This window comes from Dermochelys coriacea, chromosome 19, assembly GCF_009764565.3.
Source record: "Dermochelys coriacea isolate rDerCor1 chromosome 19, rDerCor1.pri.v4, whole genome shotgun sequence".
NCBI classification, from domain to species: Eukaryota; Metazoa; Chordata; order Testudines; family Dermochelyidae; genus Dermochelys; species Dermochelys coriacea.
In genome coordinates, this window is record NC_050086.2 from 7,157,534 (window position 1) to 7,172,911 (window position 15,378).

The following is a 15,378-nucleotide window of genomic DNA, read 5'->3' on the forward strand; positions in this document are numbered from 1 at the left end:
GATGTCCTGCTCGGCTCAGTGACGAGGTGTCCTGCGCACCCCTCTCCCCAGTTAAAGAGAAGTTGGCCCAGTATCTGAAGGGAAGCTGCTCTGCTGGGGTGTGCCCGCTGACTCGGCACTAGGGCCACTCTCATCCCTCCCTGAGCTAGTTGGTTAAATCTGCTTTGGGGTCGTTTTTCCGTATTGTCCTCATCCCCCAGTGGTATCCGAGAGCTCGGAGGGGGTGGTGGTGGGAGATGATTGTGCCAACCAGGGTTAAACTGCCTAGTGCTCTGGGAACAACCGTCCAACCCCCTGCCCATCCCCTGTGTGTGTGCGCGCGTGTGTGCATGTGTCTGTCCGTCTGTCTCTGTCCATGCAAGCCTGGGGATAGTTACTCCTGAGCTGTGTCTGCCTCATCATACTGGTCTGTCCCAAAGGCTTGCCCTTAGTCCAGGAAAAGCCCCTGCTACTCTGGATGCCAGAATGGAAGTTCCAGCTGAAAATCTGCTAGCTCCTGACAGCTGGCAACTTGGGTTTGGAAGAGAGCAACAGGTCTGCTCCCTCCAGCAGGGCCCAGTGAAAGGGCTCACTGGAATTTCCATGGGCACAGGCCGACGGTTCCCCTGGCTTTCCCAGGCCCTTCTAAGTGAGAGCTGGGATCAAGCCCCAGGGCTCCCTCTTGCCTTTGCTCTGCAGCCCATACAGGCTTGTTCTTGCTGGGCTGTATCGCTCTGGGCAGCTGCTCTGGATTTAGTTTCCTGGAAGCCAGGCGGGTGGGAAGCGTTTGCTGAACTCTTCCCACTCTGGATACGGCATCTGTGCTCGGGGACAGACACTGGGCCTGGAGGGGAGGAGGGGGTGCAGGGGAGGGGCTGCTTTTCTTTTTCAATGAATTAACTGTGCAGTTGGAACAGCTGGGGGCCGGTATTCACTCCCCTGCTGGCCTCCAAGGAGATGCAGAGACTCAGGGAGATGAGATCCCTCCCCCCACTTCTCCCCGCTCCTCTCCCTGTCCTTGAGTTCACACTTCTCCAGCCCCGCTCTCTGTATGGAGGCCGCTGCACTGGCAGCGTCTCTGTGCGGCTGGTTTTGTGCATCTTCCTGCCGGATCCTGAGGCACAGATGAGTGTGAAGGAGAGAGGCAGCAGAAAGCGCCAGGGATCCTGAATGCTGGGGGGCAGCTGGATAAAGGCAGCAGCCTCAGCTGGGACCCCTAGTGTGGCAGGAGTTCTTGGCTGCATAGCCCCATCTCTGGAGGGTCCCTTGGTGCCAGAGCCCACCAGCCGCCGGGATGGTGGTTTTCCTCGGCAGAAACCTGCCCTCCTTCCTGGCTCTGTTTAAGAAGAAAGGTGAGTACAGCCTCGGTGGGACGAACCCTTGTCCTTGTGTAACCCTGGCCATGGGCGATCTCCAAGCATGAAAGCCTCCCTGCCCCCATGTGTTGTGGGGCTGGGCTGGCTCCCCGGCATGGTGTGAGAAGGATCCCGTTCTAGCTGGCTGCCTCTCTGGGTTGGGCAGGGAAAGGTCACCCCAGCAGTGGCTGCTCTTGTTAGGAAGTTAACGGAATAAACCAGTGAGCTGCTTCCTGCCTGAAGATGACTCGCAGGGTGTGCCTGGGCTGGGGGAGCGATCGTGCTGAAATCACAGCAGTAAAGGGCTTGGTTGGGGTATGCACGGTTTTATGGGGGTGGACCGGGGTCCTGGATGAAGGCATTGGCCCTGGTGGGCTGTGTGAGAGAGCTCCTGGGTCCCATAAACTGGGTTGCGTGTGCTTTGTAGTCTCTGTCCCAACTTATCCAGGATGCGTTGGCCCTGCTGTTTCTGCCCATATCCGACCCTGCGGCTGGCTGGCTGGGAGAGAATCTCTTTTTCTGTGCAGCTTAGCAGGGTGGAATCCTTTCTATTGTCCTGTGTCCTTTCCCCATTGTGCAGATCTGGAGCTGCTGCAGCAGTCCGTATTTCATCTGCCTGGCTTTTAATCTGAGTGCATACATGGGGTGTGTGCAGCAGTGGCAGAGAGGCTGTGGAGGAGGGGTGGTTCTCTAGCTATTTGGGTTAGAGGCCCTGTGTGTGTGTGTGGCCTGAAGACGGGGCGACTGGTGAAGAAGACACTGGGAAGTGTGTGCAGGGGGATGGTCGGTGCCTCTGTTGTGATTCCACAGCCTCTGTCAGCTACTCATCCTCTCCCGTCCTTTCTTCAGCACAAAGTTGTTTTTCTCTCCACTGCTGCAGGGCACCTAGAATGAGATGAGCCGTAATGGGTAGGAAACGTAGGCTGAAGGGGGAGAGCCTGCCGACCTGACTCAGCACCCGCCTGTCTCCCAGGGTAGACAGTGGGAAGCGTGACCCCCCACAGAACCCCTCCAGGGCAGGTTACTTAGATCCTGGAGCCTGGGACAGCTAGTGAGAGCCAACTGCTGATGCCTCAGTCCACTAAGCAGCTGTGTGAATGGAGGCTGTTTTGAGATGAGAATCTAGCGCGCGACCAGAGGGAAGGGGATGATTTCACTGGAATGGGGTAGGAAATGTGGCCTAATAGATAAAGGAGGGGACTGGAAGTTAGGAGATCTGGGTTCTGCTTCTGGCTCGACTGGCTGGGTGACCGTGCGCCAGTCGCAGCCTCCCTCTGTGCCTCAGTTTCCCCATTTTTAAAAACTGGGTAAATACTTCCCTGTCTCACAGGGGGATTGTGGAGCTCAATTAATTCCTGTGTTTGAGGGGCTTTGAGATGCCTGAAGTGGTGTAAGGGGTGTAAATGCTAAGGTGGGAGGAGAATCTTCTGGTTTATTTACTTGTTTTGCTTCAGACTCCCACCCCCTCCCCTGCTACTTATCTCCTTTGCTGGTGGCAAACCTGCATCCAATGTACAAACTTGTTTCCCTTGACAAGGATGCTGGTAGATGATTGGGCCCAGGGTCTGCACCCCTAGCTTTGTCCTTCTCAGGCAAGTGAGGATGAAACCTCCCCAGCATTGGCAGCATTTGGGAAACCTGTCTCCACTGTATCGATTCGTTGCTAAGCTGAGAAAAGGCAGGTGAGGGTGAGGTGTTCAAGGGCAGCCTGGAGTCAGCATGTAGAAGTCTTCAGTGCACTAGTAACTAGTGGGGTGAAGTAGGGCAATAGCCTGGGCTAAGAACCAGCCTGGACTCCTGGGTTCTATTTCCAGCTCTGCCTGTGATTGGCTAGGACACCTCATTCAGAGATGAATTGATTCCAAGGCCAGAAGGGACCATGAGATCATGTCATCTGACCTCCTCTGGAGCACAGGCCATAGAACTTCCCCCAGTTTCCCCTGTGTTGGGCCTTATAACCTGTATTTGACCAGAGCATCTCTTCCAAAAAGGGAGTTTTGCTCTGAAGATGACATCGGGGCAAGTCCCTTCACCTCTCTGTGGCTTGGGATAATAATCCTCCCCTCCCTCTGACAGGATCCAAGGGTGAAGTAGGGTTTGAAGGTATAAGTGCTACCTGCCTGGAGGGAATAGGTGCAAAACTGATCGAAAGTGTGAGATGATGGACAGAAAGGAGAATGTGGGAGGAAGGCCTTGGGGAATGGGAATGAGAGAGCCAGTTCGGAAGGTGCGTGGCTGTGGTGGGAACTGATCTTCAAATATAGAGTTTGGTAGGTCCCAGTTATTGTCCTGGTCATCAACCCTTTCCCTCCTTCATCTCGGCTGTCTGTGAGAAGCCCAGGGAGAATACTCTGAAGTCAGTGCTTCCTCCTTCCAGATAGGCTGTGAGTAGGAGAAATGAATGCACATTTCTGGTGTGAATAAATAAGGCCTTGTCTATGCACGCAAGTCGTACTGCTGTAGCCATAGCGGGATAGTTACAGCAATACCAACCCTCTAGGGTGGATGCAGATCTACTGGTATAAAGGTGGTTTTACCGTGTACCAATCCCTTCCTGAACAGGAATAGCTATACTGGTAAAATTGCCTCCACAGTAGGGCTTGCACTGGTATAACTACTGATAGAAAATCACACCCCTAACCGACAGTTATACTGGTACAAAATCTGTGTAGACAAGACAAAACATGTAATATCCAGTAACTGGAGCAGGGGGTTGGGTCTCAAAGCCCCTAGGCTCTGTTCCTGGCTCTTCCACTGATTCACTGTATGACTCTGGGCAAGTGATTTGTCCCTCAGTTTCCCCATTTGTGAAATGGGGATAATTATCTGGGAATAAATCCCTCTGTAGCCAGTTAGTGACAACTTTGAATCCTGTGCTTAAACCCTGCATTTGCTCAGAACTTCACAGAGACCATGAGGATAGAAAGTTGGTCCTCCTGTTTCATTTTCAATCCACAGGCCCCTGCCACTTGAATGTAAGGAGATTCTCTTTTAGTTATTATCCACATAGGGACTATAACTCAGTTGAGCTATTTCGATTCCACCTAGTGGAAGACAATGATGCCCCCAAAAGCTAGTTTATTACAATATATAGCAATATATATCTTTTGGAGAAGAGAGGCAGTTGTGATGCTTAATTAGTGTTTGTAATGTGCTTTGAGATCCTCAGATGAAAAGGGCTGTATAATAAGGACAATGGATTATTAGTCATTTATTGGCTCAAAGTTGCGCTATAAATAGCATATCAATACTATTATTAGGGGTGTATTTAAGGGCCTGACTGTTTCTCAAGGTATTTTGATCACTAGGGCAGCAGTAAATCAGCCAGCAATTACCCTCTGGCTCCGAGATTATGCCAGACAGCCCCCTGGTCCCATCCTGAAAGGCACTGGGCACCCTCTGCTCCTATTGGTTTAGGATTGGCTCCTTAGTCCCTGAGGTGGCTGCAGCTCCCAGAGATGAAGTTGGAGGCTTTGGGGCTCTGTGGAGGGCTCTCCCCTGTGCTGGTGGGGCCTGTCTCTTTAAGCTGCCCGGAGCTGCTGGCTCATTTGGTTTGTGTGCAAGGTGCACAGATATTTCTGGTCTCAGTCATGTGATACACCCTGGGGAGCTTTCACTTATTCAGTCATTCATTTTAAAGGCACAAGATCCACTTCCAAAAGAGCAGAGTCAGACCTGCAGCCTCCCGCTGCCAAAGCCAGGGGCTGGTGGGGAAGGTATCAGGTCACCTCTGCCAGTGCAGGGCTGTAAGAGGAGCTGCCAGTGAAGGGTTCTGCTGCAATGGATACCGGAAATGCAAAAGCCCTGGACTCGCCTAGCTGGCTTGCTGATTCCTGCTGGCATCGCAGAGTCAGAAATGCCAGGCCATGGGGATGCAGACTCCAGCAGAGGAGGGACGCCAAGGGGAGTGTGACCGGAGGAGGGGTTCCTGGAGCAGAGACTGCGGCCAGGTCTACGCTATAAACGTACATCGGTGGAACTACGTCACTCAGGGGTGTGAAAAATCCACCCCCTGAAGCAATGCAGTTAGACCGACCTAATCCCTGGTGCAGGCAGCACGAGGGCGATGGGAGGGCTTCTCCCATCAGCATAGTAGTGTCTTCACTAACATGCAACAGCTTTATAAGTGTAGACCTGCCCTAAGCACTGACCTTCCCCAGCAGGGCCAGGCCCTCAGCTATTTAGCTTTGCCCCTAGCTTTGTCAGGGAGAGCGAGTTAACCCTGGCCCTGCCCCACAAGGGCAATGGAGATCCTCTTAATGCTTAGGAAGGATGCACCGAGCAGGCACTTGAGAGATCTGGAGTCAGTTCCCGGCTCTGCCACAAGTTGCTGTATAATGCACTGAATCTACCCTGGGCCTCAGATCCTGTCTGTACAGGATGAGATGGCCCCTCCCTACCTGCGGCTGGGCTGTGAGGGGCTCGCATGGCTGGATGGGGATTGGGTGGAGCCCTGGGGGTGAAGCAGGAGTCGATGGCATCCCACTGGTGTGGCCAGGGGTATATGTGAGCAGGACCAGGTGGGAGCGAGAGAGCGTAGGCCTCCAATGAGTCCAGGGAACTCACGCCTGCTGCTTCCCCAGAAGTTCCCCAGTGCCCCCCTATTTGTACATCTGCTTCTGTTTGGGCTCCCCCGCATGTTCTGTAATGCACTCTCCCCTCTGCACCCCCACTTCCAACCGGGGCACCAGGATTCCTCCAGGCCGTTCTGTTTCCGTCTTGCTGATAGTCAGTCAACCAGGAGTGAGGGTGGGAATAAATAGTTGTCCCCCGATGAAGTCACCGCACCGGGAAGCTGTGAGTGTGAGGGCAGCTCAGCACTGACAGGGGGGCAGGGGGCCTGGGCCTGGAGCTGCCTCTTGCTGTCTCCTCCCCGTCCCAGGAGCCCCCGCTGCAGGCACTGGGATGTGGTGGTGCAAGGCTGATTCCTTTTGCCTCCCCAGGCTCTGCCAAGGCTGAGAACAAGAAGAGGCTGAATGTCCAGTACAAGGAGGGAGCAGAGCAGCCCGACAATGTCTTCTTCCCCAGCAGCCGCCCGCCGCACCTGGAAGAGCTGCACAACCAGGCTCAGGCAGGGCTCAAATCTCTGCAGCACCAAGGTACGCGCCGTCCCCCACAGGGCTGCTTGTCCACTCCAGGTACTCTGCTCCTGCTTTCACCTGAGCATCCGGGGGAGAGGGTCTCCCAGGGGGTGGGGCAGGCCCGGGTGTTCCCTGGGGATACAAACAAGGCATGGCACACCCTGGTGTAAGGCATACGTCAGAGGAGGCAGCGCTGGTGTAGCCAACACTGAGTGGAGGAAGAGCCAAAACAGGAGGGGGTCACATAAATCTGACACTCCCCCCAGTCCCCGTCCCCCCCAAATCTCACTCTCTCACACAGGCCCAGTGTCTATGTTCCATCAGCCTGCACCCACCCATGCTGCCACCCACACCCCCTCTGCTCCTGCTTCTTGGTCAGATAGGCGGGGCTGTGGGTGGGCTGTTTTTGTGTCTGACCAGAGTCCAGTCACTGTGGGCCTGGCAGAGAAGGTGGAGTGGTTGCGGCTGGGGGGAAGGGGGCGTATTGATCTGCAGGACACGCAGGGCCAGCGTCACCTGCTGTCCCCCAGCCCTGCTCTGGGCTGCTCCATTCCTGCGCCCCAGGGCCAGGGCCTCCAGACACAGCCATTCCGCCAGCCCGCAGTTTGATGGGACTCCTCCTCTCTTACATTTTCCTTAGGGATTTTTTTCAATCTTTCCTCTTCCAGAAAAACAAAAACAGACCAGAAGTGGCTGGGACTACGGAGACAGCAACAGCATCCAGGTGGGTGATTGCCGTCACCCCACCCCCCCTGCCTGTGGCTCTCTGGGCTAGGGTGCTGGTTGGCTTGCAGCACACTCTGCTGATACACGGGGCAGTCATTGCCCCTGCAGTGGGGGCAGGTACAGTGCTAGGCGGGGAATTTTCCTGGGTGCTCCCCCGCCCCCATCATGGGGAAGGCCTGGGCGTCCCCGAGACGTTCTCTCTTGGGTGCCTTCCCACTCACCCTGGGTCTAAAGGAGCCGGGCAGTGAGGGAGCATCCTGGCAAGCAGCTTATCGGGGGTGATGGCTGGGGAAGGGAAACCCTGGGGGTACAGGAGGGACATGAGGAGCTGAGAGATGCAATCAGATGCTGTGGCACTAAGAAGCAGCAGGACGTATGAGCTGATAAGGCTGAGTCCTGGTGCATGCTTTCCCCCTCACTGGAGTTATTCCCTTAGGTTTATCTTGGCAGTAACAAGTGGTGGGGAGGGCCTGCCCGACTGTGACCCACTTGTCCCCATGTCCACAGATCCTCCCCGTCTCTAACAGCCAAGAAATGCCCACCCCTTTGGCCAAAGCTTGGTTTCAGCCCGTCTCTGGGCCTCTGACCCTTCTCCGCCTACGCCCTTCCCACTCCTAGAGCCTCACTGGGTGTATTTGCTCCAACAGCTAGCTGACTGGTTTTTTGCTTTCGTAACCCCTTTGGTGGCAGATTGAGAGGCAGAAAGCTGAGAAATGAGACTGTAATTCAGTAGGGCAGACAGAGACACTGGGGAAGGCAAACTGGAGACCTCTGTCCTACACAGTACCTCAGATAGAGCCCTGAGGGGCAGGTTCTGAACTCCTCCATATCAAATGTTAGACGGAATTTGGAAAAGAGCAGCAACTGTGATTCATACGCTGGCATGGTTCATCTAAACGTATCCAGCTGGGCTGAAGCTAAGTGGAGGATACCCTCTAAGGCTTTGTCTTCAGCAATATAATGCTCGCTATACCTTGTGAGACAGGGATTATCATCTCTGCTTTGCAAAATGGGGAAACTGAAGCAGAAAGCAGCCAAGGCCACCCAATAAGCCACTGGGGAAGGAGCCCAGATCTCGTGACTCCCAGTCCAGTGCTTGAATGACAAGACTATTCATATTGGCTGCAGACTCCCCCCTACAGACCATTGATTTGGTTGCCATATTATCAAGCAAGGAAAATGTAGGTTGGATGTCAGGATGTATTTCCCACGGATAGGATCTGATGGGCTATGAAACGGTCTCCCAAGGGAATTTGGGGGAGCCCCAGAGCTGGCGACATTGGAAATGAGACTGGACAAAGCTCTAGCAAAGGAGCAGCGCAGCGCTGGGCCGTGAGCTAGCAGCCTTAATGCCCATGAGTGTGTAGATGTGGGAGGGAGGAGGCACAGAGAAGAGGAGGGGAAGAGGGACAGCGTGGTGATTTTCAGAGAGAGGCAGCAGAAATAAACTGCAGGGTGTTGCTGACAAATGCAGCTGCCCATTTGCCAGCTGGGATTTTGTGCTGCTGTTTCACCCAGGGAGGGGTTCTGGGTCCCGCTGCAGCAAATCGCAGCTCCACCACTGTGCGATTGTTTGCATCCCTCCCAATGCCCTTCCTAATCATCTACAGCCAGGCTGCTCCCTCATTCCCATTTGGCATGTTCGAGAGGCGCTCCCCTCCCTTGGGCAGAATAAGATGAAATCCTGGAAGCTCAGGGCACACGCAGTGGTGGGCTGGGTGGAACTCTCATTCTGGTTCACACCAGGGTTATGCCAGTTTGGCTGCACTCGCTTGGGAGCCAGGTTAAATTCAACTGCAATCAGTGCATCCCCAGTCAGACAACTGCAGCTGGCCACTGGCTGCTAAGGGCACATTTTCACAGGTACGTGAAGTAGGCAGCGCCATCTGGTGCCAGGTCAGGTCACTGCTGGGCATTCATTCCCTCTTGCTGGGTCCCCTCTGTCAAGGGGGCCCAAGGGCTGGCTGAACACACCCTGGGGCACGAGACTTTCCCGCCTGCCCTCTCTGGCCCCGTTTCCTAGTTGGGAGGGTTCTGCCTGCATGCAGATGGGGCTGACTCGTAACACTGGGGCTCCGAGAGGTTTTATGTCTTCAAAGTGCGGAGCTGCTGAGTCACTTTCTGGCTGAGAAGGGGCCCTGTTGGGGGACTCTGATGCTGGGGAGCGGCTTGCACAAGGAGGGAGGCATCTGTTCCTATAAGGCTCGGACTTATTTGAACCTGTTCTCCTCCCCATGCAGTCTTCCCACACCTCTGCGGAGGAGGATGAGATCTCCTTCCGAAGCAGGACCCAGTCGTGCACAACGGAAAATGCCTCGGAGGACGCCCTCTCCATCCGCTCGGAGATGATCCAGAGGAAAGGTACTAGCCACAGGCGGGGTGGGAGTTTTGGGGAGGGTGAGCCATCTCAATAGTCTGCTCTGGCGAGAGCGAAGCACAAAATCCAGCCGAGACGTGTGAGCTGGGGTTTGGGTGGCCTAAGGACTGCTGGGTGATTCCACAAGGGACATCAAGCCTGTCCTTTGGGCCGGAGGTTGCAGCTGAGATGGGGGGAGGGACTGTTCCGGGATTAGGGCAGGGCCGCTGGCAGGGAGTGGTAGTACTCTTCCAAGCTCTGCCCAGGGCAGCTGCCACTCCCATAGATTGTGCAGATGTTCGTTGTATGCTCACACAGCTGACACGGCTCCACTGGTCATCCTGAGCCTGGCTCCCCCACACTGGGGCTGGACTGTGCTCTAGGGCACTAGTAGGGAGAACTCCTGGCAGAATGACATCGGAATGGTGGGAGATCATTTCCCTGATAGCTTTGTCAAGGTTTACCAGGACTCAGTTTCCACACAGGCATTCCTTCGTTAGCCCCAATGGCTACTTGGTGTTGATTACATCCAAAGTATCAATATAAGCATAAACAGCCTTATATTCGATACCCAGCTACAGTCCAGTTGCAAGCACTGGCCAAGATACTTACAGCCGGTTCAGACCTGGGAGATGCCTTCCCATCATGGCATGGCTCCAGAGCGGTAAGGAACGCTCTGACAAAGCAGCCCTAGAATGCGGGGCATTTTGTGCTCTGTAACAAACAAGCGACGGCATTGCTGGTTATTGGACCTTTACTAAACTCAGCTATAGCAGCTGAGAGCTGCACTCTGCTTTCTCCAAAGTTTTCTTCTTATCTCAATTTGCCGTATTTTCCCCTGCTACTGGACTAAGCATTTCCTGCCAATTATTCACTGCACCTGGTGCCCAGTTACCCATGTTTTCTTTATTTCTAGTGCTTGGCCCAACCCTTAAATAAGATATCTGGTATTTCCAGGGTCGTTACAAGTTTACCACAAACAGTTCCCCTTTCTTATGGTCTCGGTCTTTTTGGTCACAGACCTGCAGCCTCTCACTCATGGTAAAATCCAACCTCAATTTAAAACCATTGTTTACTTAGGTCTGATGTGGGCCTGTGTTCCTACAGAGGCGCATACCGTGGGTGGGTGACGTCACAGTGGCTGGTCCCTGCTTACCAGTCTGGGACTTTATTTCATCGTAACTGCATTTCAGGTTCCACCTTCCGGCCTCATGACTCCTTCCCCAAATCCTCGGAGAAGGCAGGGAAGAGGAGGAAGGAGAGGAGGACGACGGTGCTGGGCATCCCCCAGCATGTCCAGAAAGAGCTGGGTAAGGAGGGCAGATGGGCCTTGCTGGAGGGAGAGCTCAGGGACAGCAGCTGCTCCGTGTGCACAAATGAGCCAGAGTTCTCTCCCTGCTGAGACTTCAGCTCCGGGTTCAGGCTAGGAGCTGGCTTATTCCTGGAGGTCCCCCTGCCACCCCTTTAGCAGTGGAGTGTCCAAGGAGCAGCAGGGAGGAGTCAGAGTGTAAGGCAAAAGGGACCACCAGAGCCCCCGGTCTGACCTCCTGTGTAGCAGAGGCCCTCACCCCATCCACCCACGACACACCGTGCCCGACAATCGGAATCAGACCATGGTATTACAGCCCTCAGGAGTCTGAACTCCTGGGTGTCACAGGGAGAGAACAGGCTGGACTGAGCTGCACTGAGGCCCCGGCCATGGCCAGCATTGATTAAGTGAGCCCTGCCAGCCCATAGTAACCCCTGTATGCAATCAGCAAGGGCTGCCTGCCCACCAGGATCGGTTTATAATGATACCAGGTTTTGCTCCTATCCATCCTCAGGTTTGAGAAACAGTCACGAGCTGAGGAAACGCCCTAGCAGTGTTTCCCCCAGAGACGGCCCCAGGCAGGGTGGGAGCCCCCCCAGCGTGGCATCCCAGCCCTTGGTGAATGGTGACGAGGCAGACGGTGGCACAATCCACATCCCCACCATCAATGGAAACCTGCAGCCCCCACCAGCCCCCAAGGGCGGCGCTCGCGTATCCCTGCAAGCCCTGGAGGAGGCAGAGTCAGATGCAGCTATCCAGAGGCACATCAACCGCGTCTACTACGACGACATGCTGCTGGGGAGGAGGACGGCAGCCGAGCTGTCTCCCTTGTTGAGGCCAAAGTCACTGGCTGTGCCGGGCGTGACCACCAATGCCAGCCCTCCTCTGGAGCTGCTGGGCCCTGTTATGTCTATTTCCCCCCAGGCCACCTACATGTCCAAGATCATTCCCAACGCTGTCCTGCCCCCCATGGTGGACGTTATCGCACTGAGCAGGAGCAGCGTGCGGACGCTGAGCCGCTGCAGCCTGGTTTCCTCCAGCCCAGCCTCAGTCCGCTCCCTCGCCCGCTTCTCGGAGCCCGGCGGCCGCAGCCGGGAGCACTCCTCCTCCAGCGACAACTGGAGCCACTCCCAGTCCACGGAGACCATTGTGTCCGACAGCTCCACCATCTCCTCGCAGGGCGGCTCCGACAGCAGGAGGGGGGAAGCTGGGCCGCCCAGCGAGGCGGATACGGCAGGCCGGTCCGACACGGACCAGCTCAGTGTCTACAGTGCCGCGAGCTGCACCGACTCCTGTGCCAAGGCCAGGCCCTTCTACACAGCCCACGGCCTGCTGGCAGTGGGGCTGGGGGGCAGCAGCGGCAGGGCCTCCCCTGCGTACAGCACTGGCAGCATGGCGGACAGCTCGGACACCGTGAGTGTGAGGAGCGACCGCTCTTCCACACGCAGTGTATCCCTCAGGAAAATGAAGAAACCGCCAGCGCCCCCGAGGAGGACCCATTCCCTGCACCAAAGGGCTCAGCAGCAGCAGCAGGTGGCGGGCGAGGGGGGGCAGAAAGGGCTGGGTCTGCCCCCCAAGCCAGATCCCCGACACCAGCGTGAGCCGTGGACACCGTGCCTGGAGAACCAGAGCCCCCTGGGCGAGGACGAGGTCTTCTCACCCGGCTCGCTGAGCGAGACCAGCAGCATCCGCTCCGACAGCCTGGCCTACTCGGCTGATGCCAGCTCCCCCGACGTGTCCCGGTGCAGCCCGGTGCTGAGGGAGAACCTCCGGAGGGAGGTGGAGGGGGTGGCCGTCATCCTCAGGGAGCAGCAGGCCCCCCCCAGGCAGAGCTCCCCCGAGGGATTCAAGCGCACCATGTCGCCCTCCAGTGGCTACTCGAGTCAGAGCGGCACCCCCACCCTCCCCACCAAAGGGCTTGGCCCTCATGCCTCGTCTCCAGGAAAAAGGTGGCCCCAGCCAAAGAAACCAGAGAGGGTCTGCTCGCTGCAGTCTCCTGTGCTGTCCATCTCCTCCTCCCTGGCATCCTTATCCTCCTCCACCTCTGACCCAGCCCCTGCAGAGACTGTGGTGCCCCCAGCTGGCCCGGCCCTTTCCTTGCAAAGTAGAATGGACAGGTTCATTATTCCTCCTCACCCCAAGGTGCCGGCCCCTATCTCCCCCCCGCCTGTCAAACCCCGGCAGGCAGCACCTTCTGCCAGCCCTGCTGTCTCCTCCCCTGCCCCAAGCACGGCCAGCCAGGAGCCCTCGGCGCTTCCCAAGCCCACTAGCAGATCACCCCCCCCATCTCCTCCACCTCCCTACCATCCTCCACCACCACCAGTGAAAAAAGCTGAGGGAAGCCCAGAGGCCCCCCACTCAGAGACTACTTGGGAGACGCCTCAGGACCCCTCGTGGCCCCCACCTCCCCCCCCAGCGCTGGACGAACAGGATCTGTCCATGGCGGACTTCCCTCCTCCAGACGAGGCCAGCTTCTCCACACTGCCGGAGCCTCTCCTTGTCACCGGAACCGCGGTGTCTTCCTCTGTCGCAGCCCAGCCGGAGGCCACGGGCTCAGAGCAGCTGGCCAGCCTGAAAGCAGCACCCACAGGGGATGGTCCAGGGGCAGCCTCACTCGCATTCTCCACCGAAGTCTCCTCGAGGATTCAGCAGCAACAGGGCCCGTTGGCTGGGTCAACGCTGCCAGCTCCCGCCGTGGAGTTGCCCATGCTGATCACCATGCCCCCATCAGCCGGAGCAACGCCCGGCTTGCAGCCTAGCCAGCCCAAGCCTGCAGTGGCTGCAGCCCCGCCCCCCGCACCTGCGGCTCCAGCCCCGCCCACGGTTCTCCAGCCTCAAGCAAGCCTGCAGAAGACAACGAATGGCTCCCGGCAGAATCCGAAGAAGGAGCCTGTCTCTCGAAGTAAGAGCAACCCCACACCAAAGGAGGATGCTAACCTCCCCATCGTCACCCCCTCCCTGCTGCAGATGGTGCGCCTGCGCTCGGTCAACGTGCACGCGCCGGCCGGCCCGGGCAAGCAGACGCCTGGCCAGAACGGACAGGGCGCCGATGGCATAGGGAAGCAGGCTCAGCCTGTCCCCCAAAAACCCATCCGCAAGTCGCTGTCTCTGCGGCAGTCCCCTTCTTCCAAAGACACCGTGCCTTTGAACCAGTTGCAAAATGCGGTACGGCTGAAGACTTCCACCTTGTCCTCCAGAGACGCCCCGACCTCCAGACTGGTGGAGAGGAACAATGGTAACAAGCTGACTCTCCCAGGCCACGCAGCCTCTGGCTTGGAGCTCACCGCTGGGGATGCCAAGGACGGCCAGGTGTCCCCCATCCACAAATCACCTGCCTCCACCGCTAGCTTCATCTTCTCCAAGAGCTCCAAGAAGCTGGTCATAGAGACCCCATCTTCCCCAGAGGCCCAGGCCGACCTGAAGAGGAACTTGGTAGCTGAGCTGATGAATTTCTCCGGGCAGCGTTCCACAGTCCCAGCAATGACCCAGCAGGGCCAGGTGCCCCCTGGCAACTCACAAGCACAGAGGAAGTCCAGCAAGATCCCACCTCCCATAGCCAGGAAGCCTTTGCTTGGCATGGGGCAGCCTCAGTCACTTGTGAGCCCAAAGCCGCAGGGGGAGGAAGTGCTGAACTGTTCCCTACCAGACAGTAAAGCGAAGGCTCCCTCGCCCGAAGAGAACAGGACTAAGAGCGAACTGTCTGTGAACGCGGCCCCCCCAGCCAAGAGCAGCAGAACCGGGCACCTGGCAGGCCCAGAGACGCCATCGCAGAATCCCCCTGCACAAGGTACAGAGGGATTGGGGAGGGTAGGAGAGGAGGTGCCGATTGGAAAATGCAGGGTGTAACAGGGTATTGTAGGAGCCAGGCAGCTTCTCATCTCTGCCAGTGCACCCCAATCCTGACCAATGTTCCCTCTAATTTTTGACAGGCCGTGTGTGCAAAAAATTTCTTCTGTGCAAATTGTTGTGCGTGCGGTGTTTTGCCGTGTGTGCGGGGTTTAGGATCTGTGTGCGCACGCACATGTGCACAACTTGGAGGGAACAGTGATCCTGACCTGCAGCCCCTCACTTGCAGCGCTGCCAGTGTACCCCATTCCTGATGCTGCCTCCCAGTGCACCCCAATCCCAACCTGCAGACCCCTCGCTTGCAGCTGTCAATGTACGCCAATCCCAAACTGCAGCCCCTTCACAGCTGTCAATGCACTCCAATTCTGACTTGCAACCCCCTACTTGCAGCTGTCAATGCACCCCACCCTCAGCTGTTAATGCACCCCAATCCCAACCTGCAGCCCCCCTTGCCTCCACTGCAGCTCTCCTCCTGCATAACTCTTCCACTGCCCTGCACTCATCCTGTCTCTCTACCAGCAGGAACAGGGCTAGAAAACAAGACAGAGGATGAAGATGGAACCCTATGGAGAACAGCTTAGTGCTAGGCAGGGATGCTGGGGAGAATTGTGACTTTCTCTGACCCACCTCCTAATGCCTGAATAAAAGGAAGACGAGGAACAAACATAGGATCCCCACTAGCACTGGCTGTTTGGCCCAGTTTGACCCCATCCCTCTGTCTAAACA

At 56.6% G+C, this 15,378-nt stretch overlaps 1 protein-coding gene across 3 annotated transcripts in view; it reads left to right on the top strand.

The window, feature by feature from the left end:
- The window catches only part of KIAA1522 (KIAA1522 ortholog), a 56,906-nt gene that overhangs the window by 38,590 nt on the left and 2,938 nt on the right, over window positions 1–15,378 (top strand). For 2 of the 3 annotated variants that reach the window (XM_038377669.2, XM_038377673.2), the window contains exons 2-6: window positions 6,278–6,433; window positions 7,084–7,139; window positions 9,382–9,502; window positions 10,691–10,807; window positions 11,321–14,593. In XM_038377669.2, coding sequence (XP_038233597.1) covers window positions 6,278–6,433; window positions 7,084–7,139; window positions 9,382–9,502; window positions 10,691–10,807; window positions 11,321–14,593 — 3,723 coding nt within the window. Of the gene's footprint in view, window positions 1–926; window positions 1,332–6,277; window positions 6,434–7,083; window positions 7,140–9,381; window positions 9,503–10,690; window positions 10,808–11,320; window positions 14,594–15,378 lie in introns of those variants that run through there. The other variant, XM_043505960.1, reaches the window with a different exon arrangement.